Source organism: Hemitrygon akajei, chromosome 3 (assembly GCF_048418815.1).
Source record: "Hemitrygon akajei chromosome 3, sHemAka1.3, whole genome shotgun sequence".
In the NCBI taxonomy this organism is placed as follows: domain Eukaryota; kingdom Metazoa; phylum Chordata; class Chondrichthyes; order Myliobatiformes; family Dasyatidae; genus Hemitrygon; species Hemitrygon akajei.
In genome coordinates, this window is record NC_133126.1 from 15,924,161 (window position 1) to 15,940,654 (window position 16,494).

The following is a 16,494-nucleotide window of genomic DNA, read 5'->3' on the forward strand; positions in this document are numbered from 1 at the left end:
CATATAAAACACTTAAAATATGTATTCCAATAATTAAACCACTGCGTTACTTAGTAATAATTGTAGCTTTCATCGGGGCAGGGCCTTTCACATGCTCCATTATTCTCACTTTATCCTTTAAAATTGTCCCGATCATTGACCGACTTAGCCTAACACTTTTCCAATGACCGATGATGTTTTACCTCTTTCCAAATGCTTTATTATTTCCACTTTATTTTCAATCATGATCGCTTCCCATCAACAGAACAGAAACACTGTGGGCGGTGGGTCTCGAGCTCCATCGGCTGCCGAGGTCCGCCAGGTCCTAAGGACCACTGCACTGAATTCCCCGGGTCCTAAAGTTCACCGCACTCAGATAGGTTAAATGGGACGAGTGGGGGGCTGTGCTGGGTTTGGGTATTTGACCCTCCTCAATATTCCGCGTGGGAATTTAAACTGGAGGAGGCAGTGTTTTTTTTTTACGTAGTCGAGTTGCGAGCTCGACATCAACCTGGCCCGACCAGACTATGTAACAGTTTCTTCCCCCAAGCTATTAAACTTCTCAATACCCAGAGCCTGGACTGACACCTTACTGCCCCTATTGTCTTGTTTATTATTTATTGTAATGCCCGCACTGTTTTCTGCACTTTATGCAGTCCTGGGTAGGTCTGCAGTCTAGCATAGTTTTTTCTGTGTTTTTTTTACGTAGCTCAGTCTAGTTTTTGTATTGTGTCATGTTAACACCATGGTCCTGAAAAAACGTTTCATTTTTATTATGTACTGTACCAGCAGTTATGGTCGAAATGACAATAAAAGTCACTTGACTTGACTAATATTTGTATATTTGCATATCTATGCACTTGTAATGATGCTCTGACACTGTAGTTTTCTTTGGGATCAATGTCTAATCGCCAAAATTGTTGCTTGAAACTTAAGGGGAAGATTACCTACATCTTCTCTTGAAAAGGGTGACAATACTGTGAGAGAAACAAAACTTTTGAGAAAATAAATCTGGTGAAATATTTGGTGACTGAAAGAAAAATTCTGGGTCTTCTCAATAACTTCTGTTATGATTATATTTTGCACATTACACTATACTTTTATCACATATCTACTGTATAAAGTCACTTACCGTAATAACTTCAATTCCTGTGCAGCCTTCAAGATGATTTCATGCTCTCGTTCAGACAATGCTACAATATTTTGGCCATCTGGTGATTGGTCCACCATAGATTTATCAGAGAAAGACAGTGGTGGTTTTTCAGGTAAAGTGGACACATGACCAGGACCGGTCTGGGGTGGCAGATTGTCAAAGGATAGCCTCCTGTTGTCTGTTTCCGGATATCTTCTGTCATCAATCCGTTCTCTCTGCCAGCCAAACCTGTCTGGAGGATAATTTCGTTCATCTCTCCTCCAGTCTTGTCTTTCTGGATAGTCCCGACCCCACAACTCCCTTTCCTGGTCCTGATGATAACCTCTTTCAGGTTCCTTCCTCCACTGTTCTTCCCTCCACCTGTCTGCTCGCAGATGTAGAGGAGAGAATTCTCGTCCATGACCGTGATGATCCCATTCCTCTGGTCTGTGGAAGTAGTCTCTGTTCCGTTCATTGTCTCTGTTAAAACCATGTTCGTGAGACCTTCCACTCCTGTCAAACTCTTGGTCAAAGCCTCTGTCAAAAGATTCATTTGGAGGACCACGATTTTCCCTTCTATTTAAAACTTCCTGAGTCAGAGGGGGCCGACGAAGAAGTGACCGTTCATCTCTCCTAAATGTATCGCGCTCATCCCAGAAGTCTGGACCTGTATCTGTCCAATTATTCCTTTCCCAGGATAAAGTTCTCTCTCTATCATAATCTGGAGCTCCTCTAGGGCCAGAGAAACGATCATCCATCTGTCTCCTTTCTTCATGATGCCAAGAGGCTTGCATTTCTGTCCTCTGATATGGTCTCATCTCCGGACCATCAATGTTACTGGGACCATCGCCCTTACGCATAGAGATAAAATCCTTGCCCATCGGTGGCTTATGTTCTGGGCCTTTTTCTTGGTCATTATTCCGACGCATTGGTGCAGATTCAAATCTTTTACCTGTTTCTAATGTTTTTGGCTCGTGTTTTTCAGATGCTGCCTTTGCAGTAGCTGATGCATTTGAAGGCAGCATTTTAGCTGGATCGCTTTGAACCTGAGGAACAGTTACTGAAGGAGTTGCTGCTTCAGAACCGTCCATTTTTTTTTGAATTTCATGTGATTTAGATAAGTCAGCACTTTTTTTCAACAAATCTTTGCCAACTGAAGTATCTGAATCTTTAGGGTCTGTGGCAGATAAGGTTGCATGGGCTGGAATCTTTTCATCTACTGGCTTCACTAAAGCCTGTGGTACAGTATCTTTGTTTTGTTTCACATCCTTATCTTCTGTAGTCTCTATGTTCTTGTCTCCAACAGGTTTTACTTGTTCCTGAACTTGCTCTGAAGATGACTTTAAATCTTGTCCAATTTGCCCAGCTGCAACTTGAGGACCTTTGCATCTTGAGCTAGGCACAGAGGATCCACTAGGAGAAGGTCCACGAGGACCACTGAATCTTGGTCCCTTTGGTCCATCAAACCGAGGACCAGGGCCTTGAAATCTCCCAGATGAACCCTCAATTCGTTGTCTAGAGCCCTCAAGTCGCTGTCCTGGAACCTGTCTATCAAATCGGTGTACTATGCCTGGTCCCTCAAAATGTGGCCCAGAACCCTGGCCTTCAAAACGATGCCCTGGGCCCTGTTTCTCAAACTGACTGCCACCTAGGTTCTCAAAATTCCCAACACCAGGGCCCTCAAAAAAATTTCCTCCTGAGCCATCAAAGCATCCACCTCTTGGGCCATCAAAGCGACTATCCTCTGGACCATCAAATCGATTAATTCCTGAACCTTCATACTCAAAGCGATTACCTGGGCCTCGTCCTTGACTCTCAAAGCAGTTATTAGGACTCTGGTCCTCAAAATATTTACCTCGACCTTGGCCCCCAAAGCGACCACCAGGGCCCTGGTCCTCAAATTGATTGACAGTTCCCTGGTCCTCAAATCTGCTGACTGGACCCTGTCCCTCAAAATGACCACCCCGTCCCTGATTCTTGAAACGACCGCCACGTCCCTGACCCTCGAAGTGCCCACCTCGCCCCTGGCCTTCGAAGCGCCCGCCTCTACCCTGGCCCTCGAAGTGCCCACCTCGACCCTGGCCCTCAAAGCGCCCACCTCGACCTTGGCCCTCAAAGTGCCCGCCTCGACCCTGGCCCTCAAAGTGCCCGCCTCGACCCTGGCCCTCAAAGCGGCCGCCTCGACCCTGGCCCTCAAAGTGCCCGCCACGGCTCTGGCCGTCAAAGTGTCCACCACGCCCCTGGCGGTCAAAACGGCCGCCACGCCCCTGACCCTCAAAGTGGGCACCTCGCCCTTGGCGGTCAAAGCGACCTCCCTGAAGCTGGCCCTCAAAGTGGCCTTCTTGACCTTGGCCTTCAAAGCAGCTGCCATCACCCAGACCCTCAAAGGGACCTCCCGTACTGTGACTTTCACAATGACCTCCTGGACCGTGGCTTTCGTAGTGGTCTCTTGGACCTGGGCCCTCAAAGCGGCCCCATGGACCTGCCCCCTCGAAGCGGTTCCTTGGACCCGGACCATCGAAGCGGCCCCCTGGACCCGGCCCGTCAAAGCGACTCCCTGGACCTGGCCCGTCAAAGCGACCGCCCGGACCCGGCCCGTCAAAGCGACCGCCCGGACCCGGCCCGTCAAAGCGACCGCCCGGACCGTCGAAGCGGCCTCCTGGACCGTCGAAACAGCCTCCCGGACCCGGACCGTCAAAGCGGCCTCCCGGACCCGGACCGTCAAAGCGGCCTCCCGGACCTGGAACATCGAAGCGGCCTCCCGGACCCTCAAAGTGACCTCCTGGATCTTGGCTCTCAAAATTCCCTCTTTGACCTTGGCCTTCAAAATGGCTGCCTGGTCCCTCAAATCGGCCACCTGGACCTTCAAAATGGCCCCTTGGTCCCTGGCTGTCAAAATAGTTTCTTTGTCCCTGGCCATCAAAGCGGCTGTTTGGACCCTCAAAGCATCCACCTTGACCTGTGCCTTCAAAACGGCCACCTGGACCTTGGCTCTCAAAGCGGTTGCTCACACCCGGGCCCTTAAAATGGCCACCAGGACTCTGACCATCGAAGCTGCTGCCCTGACCCTGGCCCTCATAGCGACCGTAAGGACCATGGCCATCAACACGATTGCCAGATCCATGGCCTCTAAAGCGACCCCTGGGCCCGTGCCCCTTAAAACGCTGGCCAAGACCATGACCTTCAGAGCTACTGCTGGGAACTGAACTCTCAGGGCAACTGCCAGGACCTGAACCCTCCGGATGACTGCTGGGGCTCTCACTCCTGATATTATTACTTGCAATTTGCCCTTCAAGTTGTTTGCTGGCATCCTGGGCCTCAATGCTCTTACTAGGACCCTGGGTCTCAAAGAGAATACCAGTACTTTGGTTTTCAATGTGGTTATTGGCACCCTGCATTTCAAAGCAACGACTGGGACTATGACCCTCAAAGCTATTGCCTTGCTTCTTAAGTTCATTACCAGGACCGTGCTTTTCTTGGCAATTAATAGGGCCTTGTACTTCAAGGGAACTTCCCTTTTTCTGAAGGAAATTATCCAGCATTTTGTCAGGAACCTGCTCCTTGGTGTTATCTATCTTCTCAAGTTGATTTCCAGAATCCTGCTCCTCAGGACGCTTAAGCAAACCTTGTTTTTCAAGACGACTACTTGGATCCTGTGTTTGAAATTTGTTTTCAGCAACCTGACTCAATGCTTTATCTTCAGGTTGATGTCCTGGAGCTTTTTCCTCATTTTGCGGCTGCTGAGTCGAATCTTCAACAGTTGAACCTCTAATTTCACTTTCAATATGATGCGTTGCAGCCTCTTTCTCAATGTGCTGTCCAGCACCCTCGCCATGCTGGCCCACAGTCTGCCCTTCAAACTTTGCTTGGGGTCCTTCAAAGCAATGACCTTGAAATGTGGGCCCTCTTGAATCAAAGCGTGATCGAGAAAGGTCTCTCACTCCTGGTTCATCAAATTTGCGTTTTCCTCTTCCATGAGGCCCATCAAACCTACAGAACAAAAATAAACATTTGATCACAAGGCCAATAAGTCCCTTTAATAGTAACTTGACATTCTATAAAATCAGTCTACCTTTTTGTGAAAACGAGAACATCAAATTACTTCCACAAATATGTCTTGAATCACATATTAAATTATAAGCCATCAAAAATATGTTTTAAATATAAACATATGAAATTTTTTGCAGATACATATCCAAATCTCCTTTGAATGCTATAGCTTAATTGGCCTTCATTACTAACCATAATAGTGCTTTGCAGACCCTAATCATTCACTGTATATAAAAGATTTTCATCAAGTCATTTTTGGTTCTTTTTGTCAATCGCTTCCATGCTATGCTTTCTGGCTCCTGACTCATCTGTCATAGATGATTGTTTCTCTTTCTGTCTATACCTTTTATAGGCTTAAATACTTGCATTAGATTGCTCACAATCTTCTCTGCTCCAAGGAAAACAACTTATTTGAGAAATATGAGGAGGCCATTCAGACCATCACAACTGGAGCAACCTTCCAGCTCCACCAACCATGTGTCTGCATCCTTGCAATTTTTTTCTCCTTCATATATCTCTCAAAAACTACAATGGTATCTACCTTTGTCATATCTGCAGGTTGTGCGTTCCAGACTACAATCACACACTACATAAGATTTTCTCATGTCGCTATTAATTCTCTTTATCTTTATTTTTGACTCTGATCACTTAGTAGAAGAACATAGCAGCTCACTCTGTCTCAAGTCACCTCCTTGCTATTCAATGGGCTGTAACTCCTCCTCCATTGTGCTGAATTCCCGAATCTTTCAAATGTTTACCCACCTTCTTTTTAAATACATTGAGTGGTCTCAATTCCAGAACTCTCCAGAATAAAGAATTCCAGAGATTCACCATCCTCTGTGAGAGGTTCTTCTACATTTCAATTTTAAATGACTGCCATCTAGTAGCCATTTTCCACTAACGGAAACATCTCAAGCTGGCAATGCCCCATTCGAATCTTGTATGTTTCAGAAAGATTATTCCTCATTCCTTGAAACAACAAAAAATATAGAGCTATAGTTGCTTGAAACAGAATAAGACTCTGATCCCAACGTGTAGCCTGGTGAATTAAACCTTCTCAAATCCTTTCTTGAATAAAAGGAGCATTGCACTCCCAGTTTGGTCTCACCATATCCTGTAAGAATAATTCCCTATTTCTACATTCCCGATATCTTGCACAAAAGCCAACATATTGCTTGCTTTCCAAACCATCTTGCTAACATTTTGTGATTCATACACAAGAATAATTATATACTTTTGTATTTTGGTACTTTTGATAGCTTAATCCACGTAAAATATAGCCTGCCTTTAGACTCCTCTTACTGAGTTGCGAGACCTCACAATTGCTCACATTACGCTTCTATCAAATTTCCCCTCAGCCTTCTTGTCTCCAAACAGTTCTAGCTTCTACATTCTTCTCACCTATTTCTACATTCTTCAGCCCCTGTACCTTTTCAGAACAGTATATTCCCAATTTAATTTTGTTATTCATCCTGCCAAAGTTAACCATCTGATAATTCTCTGAATTAAAGTTCACCTGCCATGCACCTACTTACTGCATCAGCTTGTTTATAACCTGCTGCCATTTATCATTACACCTTCACAATTTACAATACAGAAAAAAAACTGATAACCTGGCTCCGGACTAACAGACTTTACAAATTATTGAATCTTGCTCCTATTAGTATACAAACATGTTTTTATTTCACTTTCTTTACATGTTATACAATAGTATAATAAACTTTCCAGTGAATCAATGATTTTAAAGGGTACATGAAATATGCATGCATTCTAGACTCCAGCTTGACTGCAAGTCTATCCATGCTCTGGGCCACTCTTATTCCAGACCTAGCTCCACTCGCACATTCAGTCCACAGTCTGGACACTGATCCCAACCGCACTCTAGACTCCTGGCAATGGCCACACACCCCACTTGTGCTCTGGACTCCAGCTAACATTCTGTGATAATGAACAAGTTTAATTAATGCTGATTATTGGGATTTCTGAACAGCAGAATGCTGGATCATTGGCATTTTACTTTTAGAGATGGAGACTTGCACACATAAGTGCAAGTCATTAAAACAGATTTTAAAAATCAGTGGCTTTAACACTGATTCCTACGACATGCCACTATTTCATTTTTTTCATTCTGCCATTCTGTAAAACAACCATTTACCATGGTCCTCTGTTGCTTATTATTCAGCTTTGTACCCAGATTATCAATGACTCATTTTAAGTAGTGTATTCCTTACAGTGAAGTTTCCTCTGTAATATCTTACTGAAGTCTTCTATCCCCCTTTGAAGACTTCATATCTTTCTTAGGGTTCATTTCCCGGAACTGAAGATAATATTGCCTTGTGATTAGACCAGTTTTAAAAAAGGTTCATTTTGATTTTCATATTCTTATACACAACTGAGAAGGAGACTGTTTTACTGCCTGAATTGATTCAGTGTAGAAATCTTGAATTGCTTTAGTAGCAAATTTTCAGTCTACAGTGTTAATACACTGTTGCATAAATATACAAAAATGGCTTCTATAAATGACTACCAGTAGCCTTTTATTTTCCATAATTACACCACAAAAATAAACCTTAAGATAGCTTACTAGTTCTCCTGAAACCAGTTACAACTTAAGGAAGGAAGTGTGGCGACCCACTTTCTGCGCAGGCGAACCGGCTCACAAATAGCCAGCGCGTGGGGGAGAGACTTTGGTAATGCACCTCTGACATCATTTCCGCCCGGAGAGGGCGGGCGCTAGGGATTTAAATACCAGCACCGCGAAGTTTGAATAAACTTGTCTCGAAACAACTTACCGACTGCGTGTTGTTATTTCAGCCCTGTGTGTAGCACATCGCTACATTGGTGACCCCGACGGTCCAAACGGGATTTGGACCAAAGATGACCAACTCTTCATCTGTTCATGCAGTTTCGCTACAACTGCCGACTTTCTGGACGCTGCGACCACGCGTGTGGTTTAGCCAAGCAGAAGCCCAGTTCCAGATTTGGCAGATATCCTCTGATTCAACGCGTTACTACCATGTGGTGAGCGCCCTTGACCAGGAGACAGCCGCCCAGGTTGCGGATTTCATACAGTCGCCCCCGGAAGAACACAAATATGAAGTATTCAAGGCGCTGCTCATTGGGACCTTTGGCCTCTCACGGCGTGAGCGGGGTGCCCGCCTGCTTCACCTGGACGGTTTGGGAGACAGACTGCCATCAGCATTGATGAACAAGATGCTGTCCCTGGCTGACGGACACAAGCCCTGCCTCATTTTCAAGCAAGCGTTCCTAGAGCAACTGCCCGAGGACATACATCTGCTGCGGGCCGATGCAAATTTCAGCGACCCCCGGAAGGTGGCGGCCCGGGCAGACGTGCTGTGGAAAGCCAAGAGGGAGAGCGTGGCGTCCGTCGGTCAGATTACCAGGCCACGCGCCCAACAGCAGACCAGACCAGGCCCGGCAGGGGAGCGCACACAACACAGAGACAGGAGTGAGGAGGCCAGTGAACAGTGGTGTTTCTACCACCAGCAGTGGGGCACAAAAGCTCGCCATTGTCGCCCACCCTGCCAGGGCCAGGGCCAGGGCCAGCTGCCGCTAATGACTCTGGCGGCTGGCCACCAGGACAGCCTCTTGTACGTCTGGGACAAACAGTCGGGACGCCGCTTCTTGGTCGACACTGGAGCGGAGATCAGCGTCTTGCCCCCGACGGGGTACGACACCCGCAACAGGAAGCCAGGACCCACCCTGAGGGCTGCAAACGGTAGCACGATACGGACCTACGGCACCCGCACAGTGCAGCTGCAGTTCGGCGCCAGCTGGTTCACGTGGGACTTCACACTGGCTGCGGTGGCCCAACCACTCCTGGGGATGGACTTCTTGCGAGCTCACAGCCTGCTGGTCGACTTGCAAGGGAAAAGAATGGTTCATGCCGAGACTTTCCAGACTTTCTCCCTGGGTGAAGCCAAGTTGCCGGCCCCACACCTGGACTCCATCACGCTGTCGGACAACAAATTCACCAGACTCCTGGCAGGCTTCCCATCGATTCTGACACCGCGGTTCACGGCAGCCATGCCCAGACACGGGATACAGCACCACATTCCGACCCAGGGACCACCCCTCCACGCCCGCGCACGAAGGCTCCCTCCGGAAAAGCTCCGCCTGGCAAAGGAGAAATTCAAGCGGATGGAGGAATTGGGGATCATACGGCAGTCCGACAGCCCATGGGCCTCCCCCCTGCACGTGGTGCCCAAAGCAACAGGGGGCTGGAGACCATGCGGCGACTACCGCAGGCTGAACGAGGCTACGACACCGGGCTGCTACCCTGTGCCGCACATTTAGGATTTTGCAGCAAACCTGCACGGCGCACGAATCTTCTCCAAGGTGGACCTCGTCCGGGGATACCATCAAATCCCGATGCATCCGGACGACGTCCCCAAAAAGGCACTCATCACCCCTTTTGGCCTTTTCAAGTTCCTCCGCATGCCGGTCGGCCTAAAGAATGCCGCACAGACGTTTCAGCGGTTAATGGACACAGTGGGACGCGACCTGGACTTCGCTTTCATCTATTTGGACGACATCCTCATAGCCAGCAGCAGTCGTCAGGAGCATCTGTCCCACCTCCGTCAACTACGCCCGACTGAGTGAATACGGCCTGACAATCAACCCGGCCAAATGCCAGTTCGGGCTCGACACCATCGACTTCCTAGGCCACAGGATTACTAAAGACGGGGCAACCCCTCTGCCCGCTAAGGTAGACGCAGTCCACCATTTCCCACGACCCAGCACAATCAAAGGCCTTCAGGAATTCGTGGGTATGGTAAATTTTACCACCGTTTCCTCCCTTCAGCTGCCCAAATCATGCGCCCCCTGTTCGCCCTGATGTCGGGTAAGGGCAAGGACATTACCTGGGATGAGGAGTCCGCCGCCGCTTTCATTAAAACAAAATAAGCCTTGGCAAACGCCACGATGCTAGTGCACCCCAGAATGGACGTCCCTACCGCCCTCACAGTGGACGCATCTAACAAGGCAGTTGGTGGGGTGTTGGAACAACTCATCGAGGGTCGCTGGCAACCCCTGGCGTTTTTCAGCAAACACCTGTGACCACCCGAGCTCAAATACAGTGCTTTCGACCGGGAACTGTTGGCGCTATACCTGGCAATCCGGCATTTCAGGTACTTCTTAGCAGGCAGGCCGTTCGCCGTGTTCACGGACCACAAACCGTTGACCTTCGCGTTCACGAAGGTGTCCGATCCCTGGTCGGCTTGCCAGCAGCGACATCTGTCCTACATCTCGGAGTACACGATGAACATCCAGCACGTCTCGGGAAAGGACAATGTCGTGGCGGACGCACTCTCCAGACCAGCTGTCCAGGCCCTGTCCCTGGGGGTGGACTATGCAGCACTGGCGGAGGGGCAGCAGGCAGACGACAAGATGCCCAGCTACAGGACCGCAGTCTCAGGTTTGCAGCTGCAGGACTTTCTTGTAGGCCCAGGTGAGAGGACCCTCCTATGCGACGTGGCTACCGGCCAACCTCGCCCCATCGTCCCGGCAGCCTGGAGGCGGCGGGTTTTCAACTCCATACACGGTTTGGCGCACCCATCTATCAGGACAACTGTCCGGCTGGTCTCCAGCAAGTTCGCGTGGCACAGATTTCGCAAGCAGGTCAGTGAATGGGCCAGAACATGCGCGCAGTGCCAAACAGCCAAGGTATAGCAGCACACTAAAGCCCCGCCACAGCAGTTTGAACCCATCCACCGGAGGTTCGACCACATTCACGTGGATATCGTGGGCCCCCTACCAGTGTCCCGAAGAGCGCCGTACCTCCTAACAGTGGTAGACTGGTTCACGAGGTGGCCAGAGGCAGTCCCGCTCACCGACACATCTGCCGATTCCTGCGCCCGAGCACTGATCGCAACCTGGGTAGCACGCTTCCGGGTACCGGCCCACATTACCTCCGACAGAGGCGCCCAGTTCACCTCCAGCCTGTTGGGAACGCAGCTGCACCACACAACTGCCTACCACCCACAGTCGAACGGACTGGTGGAACGCTTCCACTGTCACTTGAAGTCAGCTCTCATGGCCCGCCTGAGAGGACCTAACTGGGTGGACGAGCTTCCCTGGGTCCTGCTTGGAATTCGTACAGCGCCCAAAGAGGATCTGCACGCCTCGTCGGCCGAGTTGGAGTACGGCGCACCCCTGGCCGTCCCAGGAGAGTTCATACCAGCCCCAAGGGAGCAAGAGGAAGAACCCGCAGCAGTCCTGGACAGGCTATGCGAAAGGCTTGGCAACCTGGCCCCCGTACCGACTTCACAGCACGGACTGACCCCGACCCATGTACCCAAAGAACTGCAAAACTGTAAGTTTGTGTTTGTGCAAAGGGGCGGACACCGGGCGCCGCTACAGCGGCCGTATGAGGGACCGTTCAGGGTGATCAACAACAACGGGTCCACGTACGTTCTGGACATTGGGGGGGAAAGAGGAGGTTTTCATGGTGGACCGACTCAAACCAGCCCACGTGGACTTGGCGCAGCCGGTCGCGGTTCAGGCACCGCGGCACAGAGGCAGAGCTCCCAAACAGAGTCTGACCCAGACTGAGGACATTGGGGGGTGTATCGCCGGTTCTGGGGGGGGGGGGTTATGTGGCAACCCACTTTCTGTGCAGGCGAACCGGCTCACAAATAGCCAGTGCAAGGGGAGAGACTTTGGTAATGCACCTCTGACGTCATTTCCGCCCGGAGAGGGCGGGCGCTAGGGATTTAAATACCAGCACCGTGAAGTTTGAATAAACTAGTCTCGAAACGACTTACCGACTGCGTGTCAATATTTCAGCGCTGTGTGTAGCACATCACTACAGAAGGACAATTAATTTGAAAAGTTAAAGGTGTATTTCTCTCTCCAAAACTGCAAATGCCTATGTCAAGACCTAAAAACACATCTTTGATTGCTTTATTTCACACTTGCATCAAACATGAGAGTGTTCAATCACAATAATTAAGGCCAGTCTATGTTACATTCTGAAAATTAAAGGTTAATCATAGTTGAAACTAAAAGCATGAATTGGAGCAACTTGTTGCACATAAACTGACTTCACTATGGATGGCCCTAAGCCCGGCCGTGATAGGAGGGTTGGGCATGGTGCTAGCAACCCCCACTTATAAAGACCCAGAGCTACAGAAACTTCAAAGACCTTATTCCTGGGAGAGGAAGGATCTTTACCTGGAAGACTGATGGAAATTGTGTAGCGAAAGCAGAAGCCACAATCAGCCCAGAACAGAAAACTCTGGCAAACTGCAGTCAGCAGCCTGTGCCCCAGTAGGGGCGATGGGCTTAAGAAGAAGCTGGACATAAATTGCTGTCAAACCTGATGAAATATAAACTTGTTCTATAAGTGGCACTGATAAGTGTCAACGAAACAGAAGCAAACTCAACCAGTAATTGCCCAGAGTAGCATTTTCAGACAAAACTGAGTGCACATGAATAAGAGGAAATACAGTGGATAGATGAGGAACTAAAGGTACAGACAGTTGCATACCCAACACAAATTAAAATGTCTAATCATTTCTTCCAGGTTTCAAAAAAATGTGCATAAAGTTACTAATTTTAATACCTTGGCGCTCCGAGATCTTCAAATCGTAGTCCACTTTGTGATTGGTCTGATGGCATTGTCCCATATTGCCCAAATCGATTATATTGTGATGTTGAAACTGAAGGAGACACCTTCATTTCATCATGTGGTGTTGGAATCAAGGGTTTCTTCGGTTCTGTGACAACAGGTGAACTTTGAGATAATGGGGTAGGACCCTGTGAAACTGGTGAAGTGGTCTGAGTCATTGATGGGGGAGCCCAAGTCATTGGTGGAGGAGGCTGTGATACTGGTGGAAAGGTCTGAGTTATTGATGGAGGGACCTGAGACACTGGTGGTGGGGCTTGAGAAATCGGTGGTGGGGCTAGAGTCATTGGTGGAGGGGCTAGAGACACTGGTGGAGGTGGCAGAGTCATTGGTGGAGGTGGCAGGGTCATTAATGGGGGTGGCAGAGTCATTGGAGGTGGTGCACCTGACATTAGCGGAGGGACTCCAACCATTGGTGGAGGCATCCGAGTTGCTGGTGGAGGCACCTGAGTCACTGGTGGGGGAGCTTGAGACATGGAAGGAGGGGCTGGAGACACCAATGGAGGGGCCTGAGAAACCAATGGAGGGGCCTGAGACACAGATGAAGAACTCTGGGAAATTGGCGGACTCTTTTCTTCTGAGGAAACTGAGACTACAGGTGAACTTGTTGCACCTTGTGTAGAAGAACCAGTTAATGTAGGGGGCATTCCCATGGGTGGCACTGGAGGCATTGGTAGAGTTTGAGAGGGCAATCCTCTTGATGCATTTCCCAAGTAATTCTGGGATTGATTGTTCATGTATTGTTGTTGAACATTCCTGAGAGCATCCATTCTTTCTTGAAAGTGATGATTCGTTGATACCATTTGTTCTTGCCATTGGTTCCACTGTATTTCGTACTGTTGGAGTTGATCCTTGTTAGGATAGGCTTGTAGCTGAGCCTTCCAAATCTGAAACTGTCGCTGCCATTCTTGATATAGAGGGATGAACTGCTGCTGCTGCATTTCCAAATGTCTCAGCTGCATTTCTAGAGGTAGAGACTAAAGAAAAAGGAACTTATTACAGCACATCCTGCTTTATAAAAAGTTTAATAATTCTAGGCATTACTTTCACGTTCACACAAGGTGGGTGATCTTACTTGTCCATGTAGAAATAATGTTAATTTTTCAAAGGCAGTCCAAATTATGACAACTGATGAGTACAAGAGCAATCTTACTTTGCAAGAAATCCACAAAACTGAGGTAACTTGCAAGGAAAGCAAAAAAAACACTTAATTGCACAAAAGTATTTAAATGCCTGAAAACCCGCAACATAAATACTAAGCAACATACACAAAATGCTGTTGGAACTGGGCAAATCAGGTGCATCTGTGGAAAGAATAAACAGATGACATTTTGGACTAAGACCTTTCACTTAATGAAGGATCTCAAAATGTTGATTGTTTATTCCCTTCCACAAATGCTGCCTGACTTGCTGAGTTCCTCTGGCATTTTTGTGTGTGCTGTTCATGATTCTCATAGTTCTATTAACCCACAACTTAGTCTTCTTGATTCAAAGAACAATTTATTTTGAAAGACTGGTATGATTCCCATAAATTTCATCTGACACTCAGATGTTGGAATCCTGTATGGTGCAGAGTACTGCAAACAATATTCCAGATGAGGTCTGAATAATGATTTATAAAGGTCTGGGATAACTTTCTTGCTTTAATAAATAATGTTGTGTGATATTGTTAAAAAAACCCTCAAATTTTTTCTCTCATTTTCAAAGATTTGCATTCAAGTGTAGCTGTTTAAAATTATATTATTTAGCTGATACTATCTCATCAACATTCTTATTACCAAAATGCAGCACTTTATACTTCTGTGCATAAGATTGGGAAAAACCATTCTAAACAAACATTCCCATAGCAACTACAGTGAAATAAATATACTGAAAGTCTAGCTAGTTCATAATTCAAATATAATGGTAAAAACTGTTTAGAAAAGGGATCATATTTTATAGTTTAAGTCAAATTTCACTCATTATTATTTGCCTCTCAGGTTAACTCTTCAATGCATTGTACTATTTATTTGTGACGCACATGGAAATTTCACTGAAGAATTAAATGTGCCATAATATAAAACAAAGGTTCATGTCTCCTCATCAAAAGCAGATAAATGCATTGTCAGATATGTGTGCAAAGAGTTCCAAGATGCCCTTTCAATCAATGAAAGATGAAAAACAGGAAAATCATAGGTTAAAGAACCTAAAAGGAATATGTTAAATGCAATGAAAATCAAACAAAAATTGGGACATTCTTAACTAATGAAGATAACTTCAATTACAGCCTTCTAACCGTATTTCTTGCATTTAGAACCATTAATATCAATTTATGATGTTACGATTTAAACCTTCTACTACACACATTCTACTTCTACTTTTAAACCTTCTACTACTATATTTTCAGAACCAACCAATTTCTCTTACACTAAATCACCAAAGTATCATGCTTACGTGAACAAAAGTTAAGATGACACAGAAGAATTTTCCAAAGATATCGCCAAAGAGGGTGTCACTAACCTGTACGTGTTGGATCTGCTGCATTATCTGCTGGTACTGTTGCAGCAGTTGTTGAAGTTGATTATGTTGTTGCATCATGCTTTGTTGCTGATACTCGATACGCTGTTGTTGCCACTGGGCGGCCGCTGCCTGTAGCATCTTCAATCTCTCTGCTTCCTCTGGATTTTCTGGAGGTTGGATAGTAGGCTAGGAACAATTCACATATCATTGCAAAGTTATGAAATAAGTCTTTGGAAATTGCATATTTGGACTTGTTTATTGCCATGGCTTAGAGGTTCTTACATATTTATCAATCACTGAAATTATTTAATAAAAATCCTGATGCCCCATCAATAACTATTCGGAACTACAGTTTTGTAGTACTGTAGTAATATTGTAAATGCTCTAATTTGTCTGTATTTCATTTAAATAAATATCTGTTACTCAGTTAATGGTAGCTTGTCTTTTTATATGGTGGACCGATTTTAGGTTGTTTGAGGAACATATGCAAAACCAGTATTCTCAATGAAGATAACAGAACATTGGGATTGGCCTAGTGACCCATAAATAGCACAGCTGGCTAAACATGCGGCAGGAGGCAACTTGATCAGGACAAATGTCAACTGACTGTCACCACTTTATGAAATCTGCATGGGAGATGGTGAAAGATATCCTTACAATTCATAATCTGCAGTCAAGAGAGACAAAACTAAGAATCACTTCGGCAGAAATTACATCAATTTATGAATTCTTCAGTCCTGAACTTCTTGAATTTCTCAAATAACATTGTGGCAGTAACATTACCAAGATGACAGCAGTTCAACACAAGATGCACCACCACTTTTTCAAGAGTAAAGATGAGGAATAAATATTGATGGTGATGGACACACCCTAATCCCGTAAATTAATAGGAACATAGTACGTTTAAAAGAGAAAACAATAATTTAATCTTCAATGATGTGTTTAATAGTTGTTCTATGAAATATGAAGATTAATATTTCTCTAATTACTGCTGGGTACAAATTATTGACAAATCAGACATTGTATCTCTTATAGGAATTGAATGAAAAATCAATAGATTTCAGAATCAGGTTTATTATCACTGACTTATGTTGTGGAATTTGTTGTTTTGCAGCAGCAGTAGTGCAATATATTTATTTTAAAAAGTTACTGATTGTCAGCGAGGAGATGTATGGTTGACAATATG

General features: G+C 46.4%; 1 protein-coding gene across 3 annotated transcripts in view; it reads right to left on the reverse strand.

Moving 5' to 3' along the window:
- The window catches only part of ylpm1 (YLP motif containing 1), a 171,370-nt gene that overhangs the window by 99,873 nt on the left and 55,003 nt on the right, over nucleotides 1–16,494 (reverse strand). For all 3 annotated transcript variants that reach the window (XR_012098162.1, XM_073039240.1, XM_073039239.1), the window contains exons 4-6: nucleotides 15,309–15,494; nucleotides 12,747–13,786; nucleotides 1,112–5,101 (exon numbers count right to left, since the gene is read on the reverse strand). Coding sequence is in view for 2 of the 3 variants with exons in the window: in XM_073039240.1 (XP_072895341.1) it covers nucleotides 1,112–5,101; nucleotides 12,747–13,786; nucleotides 15,309–15,494 (5,216 nt within the window). In the remaining variant the exon portion in view is untranslated. The remainder of the gene's footprint in view (nucleotides 1–1,111; nucleotides 5,102–12,746; nucleotides 13,787–15,308; nucleotides 15,495–16,494) is intronic.